The 21,697-nt window shown below is 33.5% G+C and overlaps 1 protein-coding gene across 2 annotated transcripts in view; it reads right to left on the reverse strand.

The window, feature by feature from the left end:
* Nucleotides 1-21,697, reverse strand: part of LOC136034905 (protein cueball-like) — a 79,643-nt gene that overhangs the window by 52,953 nt on the left and 4,993 nt on the right. For both annotated transcript variants that reach the window (XM_065716401.1, XM_065716402.1), the window contains exons 2-3: nucleotides 19,464-19,706; nucleotides 11,530-11,725 (exon numbers count right to left, since the gene is read on the reverse strand). In XM_065716401.1, the coding sequence (XP_065572473.1) occupies nucleotides 11,530-11,725; nucleotides 19,464-19,706 (439 nt within the window). The remainder of the gene's footprint in view (nucleotides 1-11,529; nucleotides 11,726-19,463; nucleotides 19,707-21,697) is intronic.

Below are 21,697 nucleotides of genomic sequence, written 5' to 3' on the forward strand. Positions count from 1 at the left end.
TTTCAGATATCCATTCTGTTTAGCTTAGTCTAAACCTAATAATTATGTCTTTGGGGACTAATGAATCCCCCAAAGTCCCCGGGGGAGGGGCTGCAAGTTACAAACTTTGACCATTGTTACATATAGTAATGGTTATTATGAAGTGTACAGACGTTTTCAGGGGGACTTTTTCGCGTTGGGGTGGGTCGTGGGGAGGGGGTTACGCGGGAGGATCTTTCCATGGAGGAATTTTTAACGTAAGGGAAGAGAATTTCCAAGGGGTGGGCGCAGAATTTTCTAGCATTATTTAAAAAAACAATGAGAAATAAATAATTTTTTCAACTGGAAGTAATGAGCAGCATTAAAACATAAAACGAACAAAAAATATTACTTATATGAGGGGGTTCGTCTCCTCCACAATACCTTTCTCTTTACGCTAAAATGTTTTTAGTAATTTCAACTATTTATTCTATGGCCTTTCTGATTCAGGGGTCATTTTTAAAGATTTGGGACAAAAATCAAGCTTTAGAGTAAAGAGCGAGGTATTGACGAGGGGGCGAACCCCACATACACGTAATAAAGATACACAAATATAGAAGTTCGCTACATAAGTTAATTCGTAAGGTGCGTATGTTTGTTACAAAAAAAACGTTCGTAAAATAAATATAAAAAGATTAGTCGCATTTTTAGGTAACCAAAAACTGGAGGGCAACTAGGCCTCCTCCCCCACTTTTTTTTAATCAAGATCCTTCAATCAAAACTACAAAAAAGCCATTTAGCAAAAAAAAATATGCAAATGTCGTTTTATTTATTCATGTGGGGTGAGCCCAAATCAAAACATGCATTAATTCAAGAACGTTAAGAAATTAAATAAAAAAAACACGGTATTGTTTAAAAAACGATCTCATTTTTTTTCACCTCGTTCTTTACATGAAAGTTATTTTTAACTTTAAAAAAGCTTATTATTCTAATAAAAACGGCCCATGTGTTTCAGGAGTGCTTCTTAAAAAACTGAAACAAAAAGTCAAATTTTAGCGTAAAGAGCGATGTATTAAAGAGAGGACGACACCCGTATATTCGTAATAATTTATGTTCTTTTAATTTTTAATGTTTCTCCTGACTTTCAGTTGAAAAACTTGTTCTTTTGAATTTAATAGTCTATAAACGTGTGAAAATCTAGTCTCAATCAATGTATCACAAACCATGTTTTAAAAAGACAAGATAAAAAGGAAGGGAGAAAGGAAGAGAACTTTTTTATCAGTTTTTTTATCTTCTTTCTTTATCTTTTTTTTTTACAGTTTTTGTCTTCTTTAAACAAATCTTCACATTTTTTCATAGTTATTAACTAAGTAAACTACAGCATTATAAAATTAGTCAAATTGGCTTACAGAAGACAAAAAAATTAGTCAATATAAAGTTTTAAATATGTTCTTTGTCACTTATGTCACTTAATTTTTGTTTTTAGGGATTGTTTACAGCTAAGAATACCCTATTCTCTGATGCAAAAAAAAAACTTAAATAGAAAATCAAAACTAGAATTAAATTATTCTCACTATTATTAGCAAGGGATATAGTTTGAAGAAATTTTTAACTAAGTAAATTACAACATTATAAAATTAGTCAAATTGGCTTACAGAAGATAAAAAATTAGTCAATAGTTAGTTTTAAAAATGATCTTTGTCATTTATATAATTTAATCTTCGTTTTTAGGGATTGTTTACAGCTAAGAATACCCTATTCTTCGATGCAAAAAAAAACTTAAATAGAAAAATCTAAATTAGAATTAATTATTCACGCTATTATTCGCAAGGGACATAGTTTGAAAACTATCGCCTAACTGTACATGTATCCTAAAAGCATATAGCCTACCCAACTATATATATATATATATATATATATATATATATATATATATATATATATATATATATATATATATATATATATATATATATATATATATATATATATATATATATATATGTATATATATATATATACTAGTCTAATGTATATATATATATATATATATATATATATATATATATATATATATATATATATATATATATATATAATATTACATTAGACTAGTATATATATATATATATATATATACATATATATATATATATATATATATATATATATATATATATATATATATATATATATATATATATATATATATATATATTATATATATATATATATATATTATATATATATATATATATATATATATATATATATATATATATATATATATATATATATATATATATATATATATATATATATATATATATATATATATATATATATATATATATATTTATATATATATATATATATATATATATATATCCTAATGTAATATTATTATATTAGGCTAGAATACTTCTAGAGGCCTAAAAATGGGCCTTAGTGTAACTTATGATTTATATAAATTTATTTTCAATACAGTTACAATTAAATGATTACTTAAATTTATTTATTTATAATATAATTTATTAAATAAACTAAATTTAATTTATATTAAACGGTTTAATTTCTTTAATTATAGTTTATTTTACTAAATCAAACTTGTTTTGTTTATATTTAATTTAATTTATTTAACATTTAAGTAATTATAATATAATTTTATGTATTGAATTAAATGAGTAAAATTTAATTTATGAAATTGAATGGTTTAATCTAGTTTATATTTAATTTATATCTTCGGCTTTGGATCGCCGGGTTCATTATCACTGTTACGCAGCACGTCTATGTTATGTTGCAGAATTCTTGTTTTTGCTTTTTTCCACTGATATGGAATATTATGACATGTCAAGTGTCACGTTTACACTTTTGATAAAAAGAAGAACAATATATAACCTTTAATTGCATCACTTGTCAAACTAAGTGTGTCACAAGGAATATCGCCTATGTCGTGTACACACCTTTAATGTTGAAAATGTCAAAATTTTCAGAAGAAGACATTTTTCTAATGGTCACGTGTTAGTGATCTTGTATATTTAATTAAATAAATAAAACGTTTATTGGTACTTGTCAGCCCCCTATCGCTCAAGTTGTTCATTCATTGATGCATAGTAGAACCGGTTTTTCTTCGTTAGTCTCTTTCAGCTTAGCGTGAGACAAGACAAAGACCCCATTACCGCCCCCCCCCCAACCCTAATGTGCGAATACATAGTCGAAATATGTTTCCAAAGTTTTATATTTTTATTTTGCTTCGATATATTTCATTAGGATTGAACGTTAGAGAAATACATTAGAAGAAAATTAGGTATTTGTATATCATTATAGTACCCAAACCTTTAATGTTAGAAATTTCAAATTTCCAGAAGAAGAAATTTTTCTAATGGTCACGTGTTAGTGATCTTGTATATTTAATTCAATAAATAAAACGTTTATCTTAATGAGAGCAAATTGGTATTTACTGGAATTTGATTAATTGGCATAAAAGCCTAAATCTTTTGATGTATCCATTGTTATCCAAATTCTGTTTTTTTTTAAAGTTTCGCTTTGCATTGGGCCGAGTCACTCCTTACGAGTGTGTTACGACGAACTGTTTAAAATATAATATATTTTGGATTACATGCATTATTTACAGTTCTAGGTATTGTTGTATTGACCTGCAATTTCTGCAAATTCTCTGGAACTTTGTAGGTTCACATTCAAACACAAAAGTTGCCATTATTTTGGATGCAATATAGTATAATTTAAACTGTATTAGGTGTTTTGTGTTTTGGAATGTATTCTGATGTTCAGGAACTGTTTCAAAGTATGGTAACTACTATTCAGCCCCCAAAATTAACCCCTTAGAAAAAAGCCCTAATTACGACACGTAATTAGGGCTTATACACTATTTGGGCCTGTACACTATTTATGACACGTTTTTGTTTTTCAAAAGTATTATTAATAAGTTATTATTTTCAAGAAATCTGCAAATTACACAACGAGCAATCTAAAAAAAGCGATATATTTCCTACGTTATCAAATTCAAAGATTATCTATTGATTGACAATCAATTATCCTTGCATAAAAAGAGACAAAACAAATAGCAACTGAAAGGAAAATATAAGAACATATTTAATACGCACACCCAGTAAGAGGGAAAGAGTTATAAAACGTAAAAGTATTTAGCATGATTACCAAGAGGAGATGAAATTCATCTGTCAATATCATCTCTCTTCAATATCCTTTTGACAAATTTATGGAAACCTAACCCAACCTAAAGTAATCTAACCTAACCCCCCCCCCTCCTAGTGTGCAAATATATAGCCCAAATTATACAAGTCCAGTGCATTCTGTCTATTTATTCTGTTATACATTCTGTCAAAGAATTTTTGTTTTTAATTGTATTTTATACAATTAATACAGTATGTTATATTATACGTAATATAATGTTATATGTTATAATACAATATGTTATATGTTATATTAATATGTTATATTATACAATTTATACAATATGTATTTTATACAATTTTGTTTTTAAAATTGTATTTTATACTAAATACAAAGAAACGCCAAACGTTAGATAGTGTTGCTGTTTTGTTTTTGTTTTTTGTCGACTAGCACCAGTTTTTTCAATGGTAATCATTCCAAGATTCAACCTTAACCTCCTGTGTATGCTTACAATTCCAGAAAAATTTAAACCCTAAATACACGAATTCATTTTTAAGGTGAATCTATCAACTTTTCCTGTACAAATTCTAAAAGTCATCGGAAAAATCTTGTCATCACCAATGCTTGCAACCACGGGGGTGTTACGTTCTGGTTTCAGAAATGTACGTACACCCTGTATGAGGGAGAGAGTTATAAAACGTAAAAGTATTTAGCAGGATTACCAAGAGGAGATGAAATACCATCTTTCCGCCATGAACTCACCCAACATTCAATAAAAATATTACAATTTAATTTGTATTAATTTTTGGCGTTCATAAAACAACTCCAATCACTTTATTCAAGTGCTTCTTGAAAAGTATTAGAATGATTATTTACTTACTGTGCATCAGAGCTCAATAAGCTAAAATTTATTATTTTCTAGATAGAAAATCCTTGCTGTATTTGCTGTGTCCTATTGGGATAAATTCAAATCTTAGAATCTTTCTCAAGAAATGCAACGGAGCCGCAAAATTTCTAGCTCTAATAGCTTTTTTTTTCATTTCAACTCCATTTTTTGGTACAACAGAAAAAACATAGGCGTAGGTGATAGCGAGAGAAGGTTAAACCACTAGACTTTGACAATTTCTCCCAATTTTTAAATTACTCTTCCTAATACTAATACTGACAACTCACTGCAGCACCATGCCACCTGGGGACAGCATAATTACGCAGGCTCCTTCTCCATTCCAATCTATTCAAAGCCTCCCTCTTTACATCTTCCCAAAAATCTCTAATTTCCCTTTAATCCTTCCAAACAACCTCTTTCCACCCTATTCAAGGACGACCTGCTTTTTTTTAAATTACTCTTCCTACTACTAATACTGACAACTCACTGCAGCACCATGCCACCTGGGGACAGTATAATTACGCAGGCTCCTTCTCCATTCCAAACTATTCAAAGCCTCCCTCTTTACATCTTCCCAAGAATCTTTAATTTCCCTTTAATCCTTCCAAACAACCTCTTTCCACCCTATTCAAGGACGACCTGCTTTTTTTTAAATTACTCTTCCTACTACTAATACTGACAACTCACTGCAGCACCATGCCACCTGGGGACAGCATAACTACGCAGGCTCCTTCTCCATTCCAATCTATTCAAAGCCTCCCTCTTTACATCTTCCCAAGAATCTCTAATTTCCCTTTAATCCTTCCAAACAACCTCTTTCCACCCTATTCAAGGACGACCTGCTTTTTTTTAAATTACTCTTCCTACTACTAATACTGACAACTCACTGCAGCACCATGCCACCTGGGGACAGCATAATTACGCAGGCTCCTTCTCCATTCCAATCTATTCAAAGCCTCCCTCTTTACATCTTCCCAAGAATCTCTAATTTCCCTTTAATCCTTCCAAACAACCTCTTTCCACCCTATTCAAGGACGACCTGCTTTTTTTTAAATTACTCTTCCTACTACTAATACTGACAACTCACTGCAGCACCATGCCACCTGGGGACAGCATAACTACGCAGGCTCCTTCTCCATTCCAATCTATTCAAAGCCTCTCTCTTTACACCTTCCCAAGAATCTCTAATTTCCCTTTAATCCTTCCAAACAACCTCTTTCCACCCTATTCAAGGACGACCTGCTTTTTTTTAAATAACTCTTCCTACTACTAATACTGACAACTCACTGCAGCACCATGCAACCTGGGGACAGCATAACTACGCAGGCTTCTTCTCCATTCCAATCTATTCAAAGCCTCCCTCTTTACACCTTCCCAAGACTTTCTAATTTCCCTTGAATCCTCCCAAACAACCTCCTTCCACCCTATTCAAGGACGACCTGCTTTTCACTTGTCCCTAGGGGGTTGACCAAAAAGAGCAATCTTCGGCAATTTATCATCCTTCATCCGCAGAAAGTGCCCTAGCCATCGCAATATTTCTCTCAAACTGATTGTGCAAAATTAATTCTACTGCCCAAACGGAGTTCAATGGAGCACAATAATTAGCCTTATTTAATGAGTAATTGCAATTAATTACAATAGGATATTAATTGAACGCAGGATGAGCATTCAAGATGTAACTACTAAGTAGTCTTGATGTTTATTTATTCATTCTTTTATTATTATTTATGATTTAATTATTTTATGATTATTATTCCATTCATTATTTTATGATATTTTATGATTTATTCATTATAAAATAAGTTGAACAAGATCATCCCAACCAACTGGATATTTTCTTAAAAAAGCGTGCAAAAAATACAGCCCACAGCCACTAGCACTGGAGCTACGTAACCTACGTAAAGGGACTCAATACTATAAGAATTACATAATTAACTTCAAGAAGCAAATTTAAATGTTTTGTAATTTTTAAACGGAAACAAACACAAGTAAAGCTAAATAATTAAGCAATAGACCATATGGTATTACGTCTTGATAAAAGTACTGATACATAGAAAAAAGCCGTTGTAAATTTTTTTTACCGTAATTTTTCACCATATGTTTAGATCTTAGGTTTTTCTAACTTTATTTCATATATTGAATTTGCTTTCTATAATACTCAGCTGATTAAGCACTTCTAGTGGCGTCAATTCAGGAAAATGTTGGGAGAGAGCAAATGCATCTTTCAAAATCTAGATGGACAAAATTGTTGGATTTCACCTTCAACAACAAAAATACGAAAAAAGGTATTAAATAAAAATACCAAAACGTTTTTTTTTATTTACGGGGCAAATGCCCCCAGTCCCACCCCCAATTGACACCACTGGGTTGTTGGTGTTGAATTTGATAATTTTATTGAGGCGTAATATAAACATTACAATAAGCATTGATATACACAGGTCTGTCCCTTAGAGAGGGGTCTTCCCCTTAAGAGGGGAGACGAATAGATCCTTAGAGGGGGTATGGGGCCTGGCCCTTGGGTAAACCGTGATATTTATCTGGAATGGGAATCAAATAAATTTTCCATGGAAGTAAAAGAGGGGGGGGGGGTAAAAATAATTAAGTGCGTTTTTAGACCATTATTTATCTTAACTTTACTGGAAGATAGCATCCGGACCAATCTTAGGGAGGGAGAATCAACGAAATTCATTATTCCTGTGACTAAGGCCAACAATGAGCAATTTTTTTTTCTTTCTTTTTTTTAGCCTACCACCACTGATTAATCTACTGAAAATCGAATAAGCTTATTCAGAACATCGGTCACAAACAGTTTTCGGTAGATAAAAAAAACATTATCTTCGCTTTATAATTTTAAATAAGCGTAAACACTATTCAAACATAAAATTACGTCATTTGACACCTTATCCTTGTATTAGGGCGTTTCATTTCGAACATACAAAGTAACTCGATCAAGTATTTAGACACTAAAACAAATTAAAAAGAAAAGTTAATTGATTTGGCATCTGAACAGATTCAAAAAAACAAAACTTTGGAGGTTCACTGACAAGACACAATGACAAAAATCAAGAAATATCGAAAAAAAGGAGGGATATTGTCTGCCAGTGAAACCAGTGTTTGCCTGTACATAGAATTTCTATCCCTGTCGTACATTCCAGTTAGTAGTATTTGTAAAATCACTGGTCTTGGAAAAAATTACGATCACATCGGACATTCAATCATATATTTTGCATTCAAATTTTAAACAAAATTTGACGAAGGTCTCTAAGGTTACTACTACACATCTACTAATTCGTCAAAACTCTCAAATAATTAACGAATTTATTTTTTGATAAGAAAAAAAAACAGATTTTATTCTAGATAATGATGTTTATAGAATCTCTGCTCATATGGTGAAATTTATGTTGGTGGGATTTACCAAAACTAGGCGAAACTTTACACGAACACAAGTTATCGAAATAAAATTCTCTAAGATTCCGAAATAGAGCAGAAAATTTGATTCTGCGTTGACTATCTACACCTGGCACGTACGCAGGGGGGGGCTCCTTCGGGACTGAGCCTCCTCCCCCCCCAAATCTCATGATTTTTTTTTATTTTCCCGTAATTTTTATACTCCTCACAGAATAAGGGATAAGGATTTGGTCCCCCAAAACAATTCCTGTGTACGTGACTGCTCTACACACTATATTGTTTTTTAAGACGAAGAAGGCCTATCTTTCGACTAAAAAGCTGGTACTGGGAAGGAGGATGCTAGGACCGGGGATGTCAGAGGGTTCAGGGATCCAAGTCAATCTCGCAAGCAAATAGATTGACTTCAGCTTTGCTGGTTTTAAGGTTAAATTTTCTTGCCGCACATCGTCTTTGTGCTTGAGCACAAATGAACATTTCCTACTTATATTTATTACTATTAAATGACCTAAGCAATTAAAGTCCAGGAGACATATAATACCGTACCTCTGAGTCAGTTCCAGGCTTAGCAAAGAAACAGAACCAACCGAAATCACTGGTAATCTTAGATGACAGTACTTACAGATCTATGTGGTTATCACACCTCGGATTTCCATAGAGTAGTGCTCATTAGATGGCTCTCAGACTTAACGCGCTATTTATTGACCGAACGCAAATTATGAAGCTTGTGCATGTCAAAAAAATCAAGCTCATTCCAGCGAGAAAGGTTTGCCGAGGCATGTAAAGATGCTATGCTGTTTTTACAAAATATGTTCATAGGGGTTTGCACCAAACAGAGATAGGGGGGATATTTTTGTAAGCCTAATTTATCGACAGAGTGTCTAGACACATTTTTTCAAAAGAAAGAAAAGTCTCAAAGAAGTTAAGGATATGCAGTGCCTTAAAAGATCACCCTATTTCGTCCATTATAATTTTTTTAGTTTGTGTAGCCAAACTATTTAGAATTAATTGGGCAGTCTTGCCATAAATTGTTGGGCTTGGATAAAAATTCAAACAAATGACCGAAAACTAAAACCCAACGCCAAAGTTCCTTGAAATCTTAGAACAACCACAGAAATTCCTGTGTTTTGTGCCAGAGATACAGATATCCAGTTTTAATGAAACATACATTACCAGAAAGTGTAAATTTCGTTTTTCGATTAGATAGAGAAGATTTTTTTTTTAAGTTCTGGAAAGGGCACCTTCTAAAAATTTTCTAGCATACTTTCTAGTTCGAAAAACGCTAAAAACAAACTTAACGGAATTATCACTTGAGCAATTTGACTGCTTTGGGAGTTCTGTGTGGTAATACTCGCATTGACTGATAAGCTTGCAGACAAAAGAGAAGTAAAACTTCACGGTCTTTTCCGTCAAAGCACTAATTCTCGACAGCTCTGGATGAGAGCTAGTCCTCTGGGAGAATTCGCCAATCAGCCCTTTTTCTTTAGGATAGTCAGCCGACGCTGAAGCTCGCAAAAGGATTTTAAGGTACCCCGTCTACTTAAGTAAATCAAAACAAAGCAGGAGATAATCCAAAGATCATTCATAGGATACGGTTTCAATCGGACGTTTGACTACATGTTCCTTTATTTATTTCAATTCAATCAACTCCTTGAGTTTAATGTTAGAGGGTGGTTCTTCAATATTTGTTGTTTATTGATAGTTTCCTTTTTTTTTAATTTGCTTTCCTTATTATATTCTTTGGATTGAATACAGTACATCGGAGACCCTTGCTGAAACATCTCCAATCGTCCTGTTTTATTTCCCTGGCTAAAAATGTTCCTCTTTTTTGTTTTCCTATTTCTTGGTTTTCATCAAAGAAAACAAGTGGACTAACTTATGCCAATAATCATCGACGTTACTTTCGGATTTACTCGATAATAGTTACTGCACAATACATATGTACTAACCAATTTTTGAAAAAAAATGGTTAGTTTCAGCGACGCTGAAGCTCGCAAAAGGATTTTAAGGTACCCCGTCTACTTAAGTAAATCAAAACAAAGCAGGAGATAATCCAAAGATCACTCATAGGATCCAGTTTCAATCGAACGTTTGACTACATGTTCGTTTGTTTATTTAAAATTCAATCATCTCCTTGATTTTAATGTAAGAGGGTGGTTCTTTAATATTTATTGCTTTTTTTTACTTTGCTTTCCTTATTATATTCTTTAGATTGAATACAATACATCAGAAACCCTTCCTGAAACATCTGCAATCGTCCTGTTTTATTTCCCTGTGAAAATGTTTCTCTTTTTTGTTTTCCCTATTTCTTGGTTTTCATCAAAGAAAACAAGTGTACTAACTTATGGCAATAATCATCAACATTACTTTTGAATTTACTCGATAATAATTACTGCGCAATACATATGTACTTATCACTTTTTGAATTAAGACTCCTGTATTGTACCACTGCCGTCAGAAATGTAATCAAGAACTTTAGAAGTCTTAAAATGATTTTTTTTTTTTTTTTTTACGAGCACCAATGGAATATCCAATTATATAGTTTGAAAATTCCAATATGAAAATTCTCAATAGGGTGTAATGACTCAATAATTTCAGCAATATCTATTTGAGTTATTTTGAATTTGAGGGTCAATATTGCCATATTAGTCAAAATTATCAAGTCGAAGAAGCTCAAAATTATTCATGACCAACTAAATCATGTCGAAGCAACAGCCACGTCCCAAAGTAACCAAAAATTTAAGAACTCGTTAAAAAAGAGTATAGTAAGAAAAAAATTTAGATTTATAACTAATTTAGGAATGATAACTATTATTGGGATTAATCTTAATAGCAAAATTTTATTTAAAAAACAAATTTATGTGAATTTCGAAAAACAGTCTCAAACCCCTCGAAAATGGTGTCAGATCAAAACGAAAATTTCATTGTTGGAATTGCCATTGCCGAAAACCCATACAGGAAGCTTACAACCCTCCACCTTGAACAACAAGGAAAATTACCTTTTTGCATGGGTAGCATTGATGTCCTCTTTTTTTTATTCTTTTTTTTGTTCCTTTTTTTAGCATTTCAAACACTTAATAATATTTAAGTAAAAGGCGTTATTGAATGGAATACCAAAATAGACTTACTTAGAACAGTGATCATAAACAATACTTTTGGGTAGATCTTCCTTCCCAAGTTCTATCAATACATGACTATCGTCGAACAGCGACCAGCCAGACGCAATAGAAGCCTTATGAATTGATCTTGATGTGCTATCAGTCCATATCAGTGTGAGTTCGGGCTGAATATAACAAAGACCTTCAATTGAACAGTTTCTCGCACCTTGAAATAAATATGATAGAAAAATGAGTTAGAAATAAATATATTAGAAACATTGAAAAAAACAAAAAGACAGGTTTCGGCTGATAAGGCTTCGACTGGGAGAAAAATAAAAGCATAAAAGAAAAAACAGCCATAGTTGCAGGCGTAGCCCTGGAGAAGGTGCCTCCAGACCCATGCTCTCCTTCAAGTTATTATGAAGATTTTCACCGAATTTTTCAAAGAATTGACCTATTTCCTCGTATACAAGATTTTGACCTCCCCCCCCCAGAAAATTATGTGCCTTCCAATGAAATAAATCCCTATGCACGTACCTGCTCGGGTGGACAAATCTAAATTTCTGGCCACGTGGGCGTGGAGGACATTTTGAGTGTAAAATCAAACCTATCAAGGAATTTGAACCTCTTCTTCCTAGAAAAAATGCTTTTAATGACTCCTCCCCCTTAAAATCAGGCCTTGCATCACCCATGCCCCAGTGCTATGAAGAGGACTAGTTAATACGTCTCACATTGTTAATGCTAAACAATAGAGTTTCACATGGTAATATACCAGTATCAAAGCAATTTCAAGCACATATGAGCCAGTAGGCATCCCAAACATCGGTCTTTAGCCCCTTAGCCATGGTCGATGATAAAGTCGGGCACTAAATGCAATTCAAATGTGAAGAAAAGTCCTTACCCTAAAGCTTAAAAACCATGAATTCACACCTAATAAATCATCAGGTTGCCTGTCAAGACGGCAATATCAAGCTCTAGGACCCCAAAACGTCATTTCTAAGAATCGAAGTATAACAAAATTATAGAGAAACATATTTTTTTTTTTTTTTTTTAGTGTGGATAACTAATAGTGTGGTGTCAATTGAAAAGAATCTCCTTTACTTTATTAATCTTAATTTCTTGTTCATCATCGGTACCTGTACACAGAGAGATCCCCCCCCCCCTCTGAGATATATATGAAAGTGACTCTATGGAAAATTCGAGCATGCTGGCCTAAAGAGACAATTTTCTAATTTGACCCTCACGCCACCAGGAGAATGCTCTGATCCCCCTTTCCCAGTGGCTTGAGCAAGTGTACACCCATACCCACAAAAAGTCTGCAAGCATAGCAATTTTACTTCGAAAAAAAAACATTTTTTTTGTATCATGATTGCAGCAGTAACTCCAATCTAGTAAAGAGCAGACCACAACTCATAGCAGCCAAAACTTAAAATATGATTTTATGAAAAAACTACCTAGTGATAAGTATTTCCCACAAAACACTATTTTGAAAATAATAAATTGAACAGTAGCTTGTATTACGAGATAATTTTTTTAGAAGCTTCAGAAGAGCCAGAAACTCCTCAAAAATTATGTTATACTGATATCAAAAGTGCAATATTGGAATAGTAATCGTCAAAAACCCTGAACTGGAGCTTTACAATTCCCCACCTTGGTTACCACGAAAAATCACATTTTGGCAATATATATCGACATATTGATATATCGATATATCGTTGTGTCGAGCCATTGGTCGTAGAATACAGGAGGCAGGGTTGCCAACTTTTCAGTCCACGAATGTGTCCCCTGAGCATCCAAAAACGTATCATTTTTAGCTAAAATATGTCCATCTTGAAATTCCAAAAACTAGAGGTTATTTATTTCTACTAGTTGTATAATTGACAAAAACACACGTTGTAAACTTCTTTCAAAGCGGCCAGTTACTACCAAATGCAATAAAATCGAAATAAAATCCATATAATTTATTTTTCTTATTTTTATTTGCTTCTATTTTGCACTTATTAATATGATATTTATATAAATATTTAATTTATATTTATTTGAGGAATCAAAGCGCACGGGTCAGAATACAAATAGTTTTCAATAAATCGCAAATGAAGCAATAAGCTTTAGAGCTTTATCAAACAGTTCGTGGTAACGAACTGTAGTAAGGAGCGACCGGGCTCAATAGTCAACGAAACTCTAAAAAAGGAATTTCGATGCTAAAAGATACGTCATTTTCATGCTGATTTTAAATATATAAGTTTCATCAAATTTAGTCTTTGTCATCAAAAGTTATCAACCGCAGAAAATTTGCCTTATTTTGAAAAATGGGGGGAAACACCCCCTAAAAGTCATAGAATCTTAACGAAAATCACACCATCGCATTCAGCGTATCAGAGAACTCTCAAGCTCCTATATACAAAAATGTGGAATTTCGTATTTTTTGGCAGAAGACAGATCACGGGTGCGTGTTTATTTGTTTTTTGTTGTTTTTTTCCCAGGAGTCATCGTATCGACCAAGTGGTCCTAAAATATTGCAAGAGGGCTAATTCTAACGCAAATGAAAAGTTCTAGTGCCCTTTTTAAGTGACCAAAAAAATTGGAGGGCACCTAGGCCCCCTCCCACGCTCATTTTTTCCCAAAGTCAACGGATCAAAATTTTGAGATAGCCATTTTGTTCCGCATAGTCGAAAACCATAATAACTTATGTCTTTGGGGATGACTTACTCCCCCACAGCTCCTGGGGAAGGGGCTGCAAGTTACAAACTTTGACCAGTCTTTACAAACAGTAATGGTTATTGAGAAATGTACAGACGTTTTCAGGGGGATTTTTTTTGGTTTGGGGGTGGGGTTGAGGGGAGGGGGCTATGTGGGAGGATTGTTCCTTGGAGGAATATGTCATGGGAGAAGAGAAATTCAATGAAAAGGGCGCGGTATTTTCTAGTATTACTATAAAAAAAACAATGAAAAAATAAAAATGAAAAAGTTTTTTCAATTGAAAGTAAGGAGTAGCATTCAAACTTAAAACGAACAGAGATTATTACGCATATGTTTTAATTGTTTTTAAGTAAGGTGAAGTGTTGCAAAGTTTTTCGTGTAGTTTTTTAGGTAATTTCCTTTTTCCTCTTTTCTTTTATTCACACTATACTCCGTTTTTCATGTGTATTATAACGGGTTATAAATAAATTCAATTCAATTCAATATTAAAAATATAAGAATATAAAGTTTGTTACGTTAGTTAATTCTTAAGTTACGTATATTCTTTACTAATAAAAACGTTCGTTAAAAATTGAAAGTTCTAGTTGCCTTTTTAAGTAACCGAAGGAGGGCAACTAGGCCTCCTTCCCCACCCCTTATTTCTCAAAATCGTCTAATCAAAATATTTAGCCAAAAAAAGAATTAATATGCAAATTTCATTTTAATAATTTATGTGCGGAGAGCCATAATCAAACATGCATTAATTCAAAAACGTTCAGAAATCAAATAAAAAAAACTAGTTTTTTTTAACTGAAAGTAAGGAGCGACATTAAAACTTAAAACGAGCAGAAATTACTCCGTATATGAAATGGGTTGTCCCCTCCGCAATCCCTCGCTCTTTACGCTATTTAATAAATAAAACAAGTATTTTTAACTGAAAGTAAGGAGCGACATTAAAACTTAAAACGAACAGAAATTACTTCGTATATGAAAGGGACTGGTTCCTTATCAGCGCCCCGCTCTTTACGCTAAAGTTTGATTCTTTCTCTCAACTTTTCTTTTTAAAACAGTAAAAAACTTTGGCGTAAAGAGCGGGGCGTTGATGAGGAAGCAGCCCCTTTCATATACGAAGTAATTTCTGTTCGTTTTAAGTTTTAATGTCGCTCCTTACTTTCAGTTAAAAAAAAACTTGTTTTTTTTTATTTAATTTCTGAACGTTTTTGAATCAATGCATGTTTTGATTTTGGCTCTCCGCAGAGGAATAATTAAAACGAAATTTGTATATTTTCTTTGGGGGGGGGGCTAAATGACTTTTTCATAATTTTGATCGAATGATTTTGAGAAAAAAAGAGCGGAGGAGGAAGCCTAGTTGCCCTCCGATTTTTGGTTAATCAAAAAGGCAACTAGAACTTTTAATTTTTTTACGAATATTTTTATTAGTAAAAGATATACGTAACTTATAAATTGGCTTACGTAAAGAACTTTTGTATTCTCGTGTTTTTATTACATATATGAGGGGGTTCGCCCCCTCGTCAATACCTCGCTCTTTACACTAAAGCTTAAATTTTGTCCCAATTCATTAAGAATGGCCCCTGAATCACAAAAGCCGTAGAATAAATAGTTGAAATTACTAAAAAATACTTTAGAGTAAAGAGCGAGGTATTAGGAGGAGGTGAGCCCCTCATTTGGGTAATAATTTTTGTTCGTTTTAAGTTTTAATGCTGCTCCTTACTTACAGCTGAAAAAAAACATTTTCATAATTATTTTTTTTATTGTTTTTTTTTAAGTAATGCTAGTAAATCCTGCCCTCCTTTCATGGAAATTTTCTTCCCCCATGACGAATTCCTCGATGGAAAGTTCCACCAGCATATCCCCCTCTTCAAAACCCCTCCCCCAATCAAAAAATCCTCCTGAAAAGGCCTGTACACTTCCCAATAACCATTGCTATATGTAAGCACTGGTCAAAGTTTGTAACTTGTAGCCCTTCCCAAGGGGACTTTAGGGGAGTACGTCGTCCCCAAAAACATAGTTATAAGGTTTTTCGACTACGCTGAATAAAATGGCTATCTCAGAATTTTGATCCGTTGACTTTGGGAAAATAATTAGCGTGGGAGGGGGCCTAGATGCCCTCCAATTTTTTTGGCCACCTAAAAAGGGCACTAGAACTTTTCATTTCCGTTAGAATGACCCCTCTCACGACATTCTAGGACAAATGGGTCGATACGATCACCCCTGGAAAAAAAAACAACATATAAACACGCATCCGTGATCTGCCTTCAGGCCAAAAATACAAAATTCCACATTTTTGTAGATAGGAGCTTTAAACTTCTACTGTAGGGTTCTCTTGATACTCTGAATCTTATGGTGTGATTTTCGTTAAGATTCTATCACTTTTAGGGGTGTTTCCCCCTATTTTCTAAAATAACGCAAATTTTCTCAGGCTCGTAACTTTTGATGGGTAAGACTAAACTTGATGAAAACTATATATTTAAAATCATCATTAAAATGCGATTCTTTTGATGTAGCTATTGGTATCAAAATCCCATTTTTTAGAGTTTTGGTTACTATTGAGCCGGGTCGCTCCTTACTACAGTTCGTTACCACGACCTGTTTGAAAGTTTGACTCTTTGCCACAGTTCTACCTTTTAAAACAATTAAAAACTTAAGTGTAAAGAGCGAGGCGTTGAGGAGGGGACAACCCATTTCATATACCGAGTAATTTCTGTTCGTTTAAGTTTTAATGTCGCTCCTTACTTTCAGTTTTATTTAATCCTCTAAAAGTTTGAATGAGAGGAAAGTAACTGAAAAGTTTCAGGTTTTTCAGCTGTTATTTGTTAAAACAAATAGTTTTCAATAAAGCGCAAATGAAGCAATAGGCTTTAGAGATTTTATGGTTAGAAGAGCGGCGAGGGGAAGGTAGCCATACTCCTGCTTGAAGTGTTTTTTTTTCATTTTAAGTTTAACTTGAATAGAAGACGTTGACGTTTGAAGATTAATTAATTCATCTACATCAGCATCTGTTATCTTTAGTAAATAAAAAACGGTTTTTTCAACTGAAAGGAAGGAGCAACATTAAAACTTAAAACGAGCAGAGATTATTCTGAATGTGAGGGGTTTTTCCTCCTCCCCAATACCTCTCTCTCTCCACGCTAAAGTTTTTTACTACTTTTAAAAAAAGCTATTTAATCTAATTAAACGGCCCTTGTCTTCAAGGAGTTGTACTTAAAAAATTGGGGAAAAGGTCAAACTTTGGCGCAAAGATGGAGGTATTGGAGAGAGGGCAACCCCCCTCATATACAGGATAATTTATTCTATTTTAAGGTTTAATGTTAATCCTGACTTTCAGTTGAAGAAACTTGTTTTCTTTTTATTTCTGATAGTTTTTCAAATAATACCGGGCCTTTGGCTCCCCCTCCTTAAAAAATTCTCTCCTCCCAAGGGAAACTCCTCCGTGAAAAGTCCTTCCCGCGTAAAATACTCCCCATCGCAAGAAAATTCACTCCGGACAATTCCATCTCCGCCTGATAAATTATCCTTAGCATACTTTCATATAAAAAAGACTTGAATCTCTAATCATTTTCCTTATCACAAAATTTCTCTCGAAACTCCCCCCCTTCCGTGAAAAGTTGCTCCCGAGGAATCTTTCCTTGTGAAGAATTTGTCTCGCAGAAAGTTCCCCAATGGGAAACTTTTTCCCGTGGAGAATCCCCCCACCACAGAAAAATTCTCCAGAGAATTCTGATCCTGCTAAAAATTTCCCCATAATAAAAAATAACTTACATACAGGAATTCTGCCAAACTTACCAAGTGAAAAATTTCACCTGGAAAGTTCACGCCGGAAACTTCCTTCTCCATGGAAAATTCTCCGCGTCGACCTCCCCTCCATCAGAAAATCCCTCCCGAAAAATATCCAAATAACTTCCAAATAAGAAATAATATACATAAGCAATGGGCAAATATCATAACTTAAAGCCCTTTCCCCAGAAGCTGTCTGCGGGCGGGGTCATGTTATCCCCAAAGGCATAGTTATTGAACGTTCAACCTATGCTGAACAAAATGGTTATTTCAAAATTTCGATCGGACGACTTTGAGGAAAAAGGGTGTTGAACGGGAGCTGGTTGCCCTCCGATCTTTTAGTCACTTAAAAAGGACACTAAAACTTTAAATTCGTTCAAATGAGCCCTAACCCAATTTTCTTGGACCATTCATTCGATGTGATAACCCCCTTGGAAATTTTTTTTAAAAAAACACGCATTCGTGATCTTTCTTCTGGCAAAAAAATTACAAAATTTCACATTTTTGCTGATGGGAGCTTGAAACATCTACAGTAGGGTTCTCTGTTATGTTGAATCTGAAGGTGTAACTTTCATTAAGATTTCTTGAATTCTTGGAAATATTTCCCCCTTTTTTCCGACATCAGGCAAGTTTTCGTAAATACTATACTATTCATCTTTGCATGTATAAATAGTACACAGGCAAAAATCAGGCTCGTAGCTTTTGACGGGTAAGACTAAATTGATGAATTTTATATATTTGGAATCAGCATATAAAGCCAGTTACGAGTTTCGATTACTATTGTGCTGAGTCGTTCTTTACTTACAGTTCGTCACTGTAATTCATTTATTCTTTCAATGCAATTTCTGGTCCTTATGAGTTTGCATTTATTATTGAACTCCATTTCTGCTGGTTTTAAGTTTGATATGGCTTCTTACTTTTCTCTTTAAAAAAATTCTTTTATGGAAAGTTTTATTTAAGTTGATCCGTAACACGGGCACCAGCCATATCAACTTGTCTTCCAAAGTGGAGATTTTAATTTAGAAAAGCAGGAGGTTTAGACAGGGCTGCAACCCTCTCCTCCTTCTATAGGATGTAACTTATTTTATATCACAAAATGTGATTGGCTTGTGAGAGTACGTCACATAAATAAACTAATAGAATTAAAGCATATTTTTAACATGGAAGTATACGGTATTAATCTTTCTTTTTCGGTTTAGTAAAATGTTATTCGTCCCCAATGAGAAAATTTGCTGGCTTTAGTGATTTTAAATTTGTTTGTTTTTAGGAGTAGGTGGTAGACAAATATAAATTATAGGTTTTGGATTTTAATGATGTTGGTATACCACTTAGAGGAGGGGGTATTTTTCAAATAAAAAAAAATGCAAACATATGATTTTTACTCGGCCAACAACACTATCTAAAAATTTAAGTGTTAATAAATACAACTAAAAAAAAGTTTACAATTACAGCAAAAGTGTTTCTCGTTAAAAAGTAATTATGATACTTACTAAGTAAATTTTGAGTATCTGATCCTTTTAATTGATTATTACTCAATGGAATATAATGGAGGGATGATTGATGATCAACTGTGGATGAGAAAAAAACACCACTATCTGAGAGTGCCACTGCCTTCAAACTTGGCTTAACATCAGGATCGTGATCATATGCTGTAAATGGTTGACCATTGGGAATCCCACTAGTTTCGTTTTGATGATGAATCTGCAGCTTTGAACCAAGTGAGATTAGTATGTCTGAAAGGAAAAAACTATTTTTTTATTCCAGGACCATATAGGGGGGGGGACTCCCCAAACGTTTATTTGACTCACAAAAACGCGTATAAACAATTTTTATGCGTTTTTAATTTTTTTTATACCTCTCCCCCCCCCCCCTCCCCAAACTAATGAAAATCAGGAATAAGTGGATTTAATTCCAAGAATTTAATCTAGCAAAGGAGAGAGAATTAATTTCGCTCTCAAAAGGCGACCCTCGCTTGGATCGATCCTTGGATGTTCATATTCACTAGTCATTATTTGAATATTTTCATATTATTATAAATAATCATCCCCTCCCCTTTGGTTCCCGCATGACATTCGCATTGGAACTTTGTCCCCAATCTCAGAAGACCAAAAACGTGACAAAGTTTTATGATATTCACAGTCGTCATCCATATTTATTCATGCTAGAAAATTATTTTACCACCTGTTAGGACAGTTAGGAATGTAATAATAATATGACAAAAGACCACAAGAACAGCAGATAATACTCTGAACTATGCAATATACAAAAAAAGAGAAAAAAAACAGAGAATATACACTTGAATACCGTGAAATTCTCTAATAAAAGGTCAATATGATAGAAACTAAAGAAGCGAAAATGAAAGAAAGAGATGAGAAGCAGAGATAGTAGAGAAAAGAGAAGATTTGCTGAACGTTAGATCATGAGGAAAAGAAAAGAAAGACTAGTCATAGTTTCAACAGTCACTGCAACCAAGCACAAATTAAGTTCACTCCATAGAAATTGAAACTTTTTGAAAAAAAACTGCCAGGTGAGAAAAAACTGACATTTGAAGCTGGTTCAGGAATGGTAACTACGATTCCGATCAATTTTAAAAGTAAAAGTTTATTACGAAAACAAATTCATTAGATTTCGAAAGATACACTGAAAACCTTCGAAAATGGTGTCGAGTCGAAATAAAAAATTGCACCATTGGAAAAAATTTCGAAGCCCCTCATACAGGGAAGTTACAGATCCGCCATCTTGAACAACAAAAAAAAGTCAAATTTTCTTTTTGTTTTTTGCATGGGTAGCACTGGTTTATTCTTCTTCATCATCATTGCAAGCAAGGCACCAAAGCAAGGCAAGCATGTCATATATGACTGGCTCTGCTGCCTGATTCTCTAGGGTTCGTTCTTTACTAAAAAATTAATTAAAAATAATTTAAAAAAATCGAAAAAGGAGTTTTTCAAAGAAAAGTAAAGGCCATGCTAAAATTAACATCAGCAGAAACGAAAACTTATAATAATTCAAACTCATGCACAAAACAGAATATGTATGCAACTACTACTAGTAACATTGACTTTTCACCTGGTGAAACTGATTTTGTTCATGGAGCTTCTTGCAGGCAGATTTTTGATCACGAAACTTGTTGCTTGCTGATTTTTGTTCAGGAAACTTGTTACATGTTGAGCTTTGTTGGTAAAACTTGTTGCATGTTGGATTTTCTCCTCGTGAAACTGATTTTGTTCATGGAACTTGTAGCAAGTTAATTTGCTCTTCACGGAATTTTTGGGTGCTAATTTTTGTTCATGAAACTTGTTGCATGTTGATTTTTCTCTTCGTGGAACGTGTACATTGATTTTTCTCATCACGAAACTTATCTTGTTCATAAAACTTGTTCCGTGCAGATTTTTGTGCATTGAACTTATTGCAAGCTGATTTTTTTTTGTCCATGGAACTTGTTGCATATTGATTTTTCTCTTCTTAAAATTTGCACATTGATTTTTCCTCCTCGTGACACTGATTTGGCTCATGGAGCTTATTGTGTGCTAATTTTTGTTCGTGAAACTTGTTGTATGTTGATTTTTTCTTGTTGTGAAACATGTGCATTGATGTTTTCTCCTTGTGAAACTGATTTTGTTCATGCAGCTTGTTGCGTTCTAATTTTTGTTCATGGAACTTGTTGTGTATTGATTTTTGTTAGTGAAACTGGTTGCATCTGGATTTTTCACTTGAAACTCGTACA

The sequence above is a fragment of the Artemia franciscana genome, chromosome 13, assembly GCF_032884065.1.
Source record: "Artemia franciscana chromosome 13, ASM3288406v1, whole genome shotgun sequence".
Lineage (NCBI taxonomy): Eukaryota > Metazoa > Arthropoda > Branchiopoda > Anostraca > Artemiidae > Artemia > Artemia franciscana.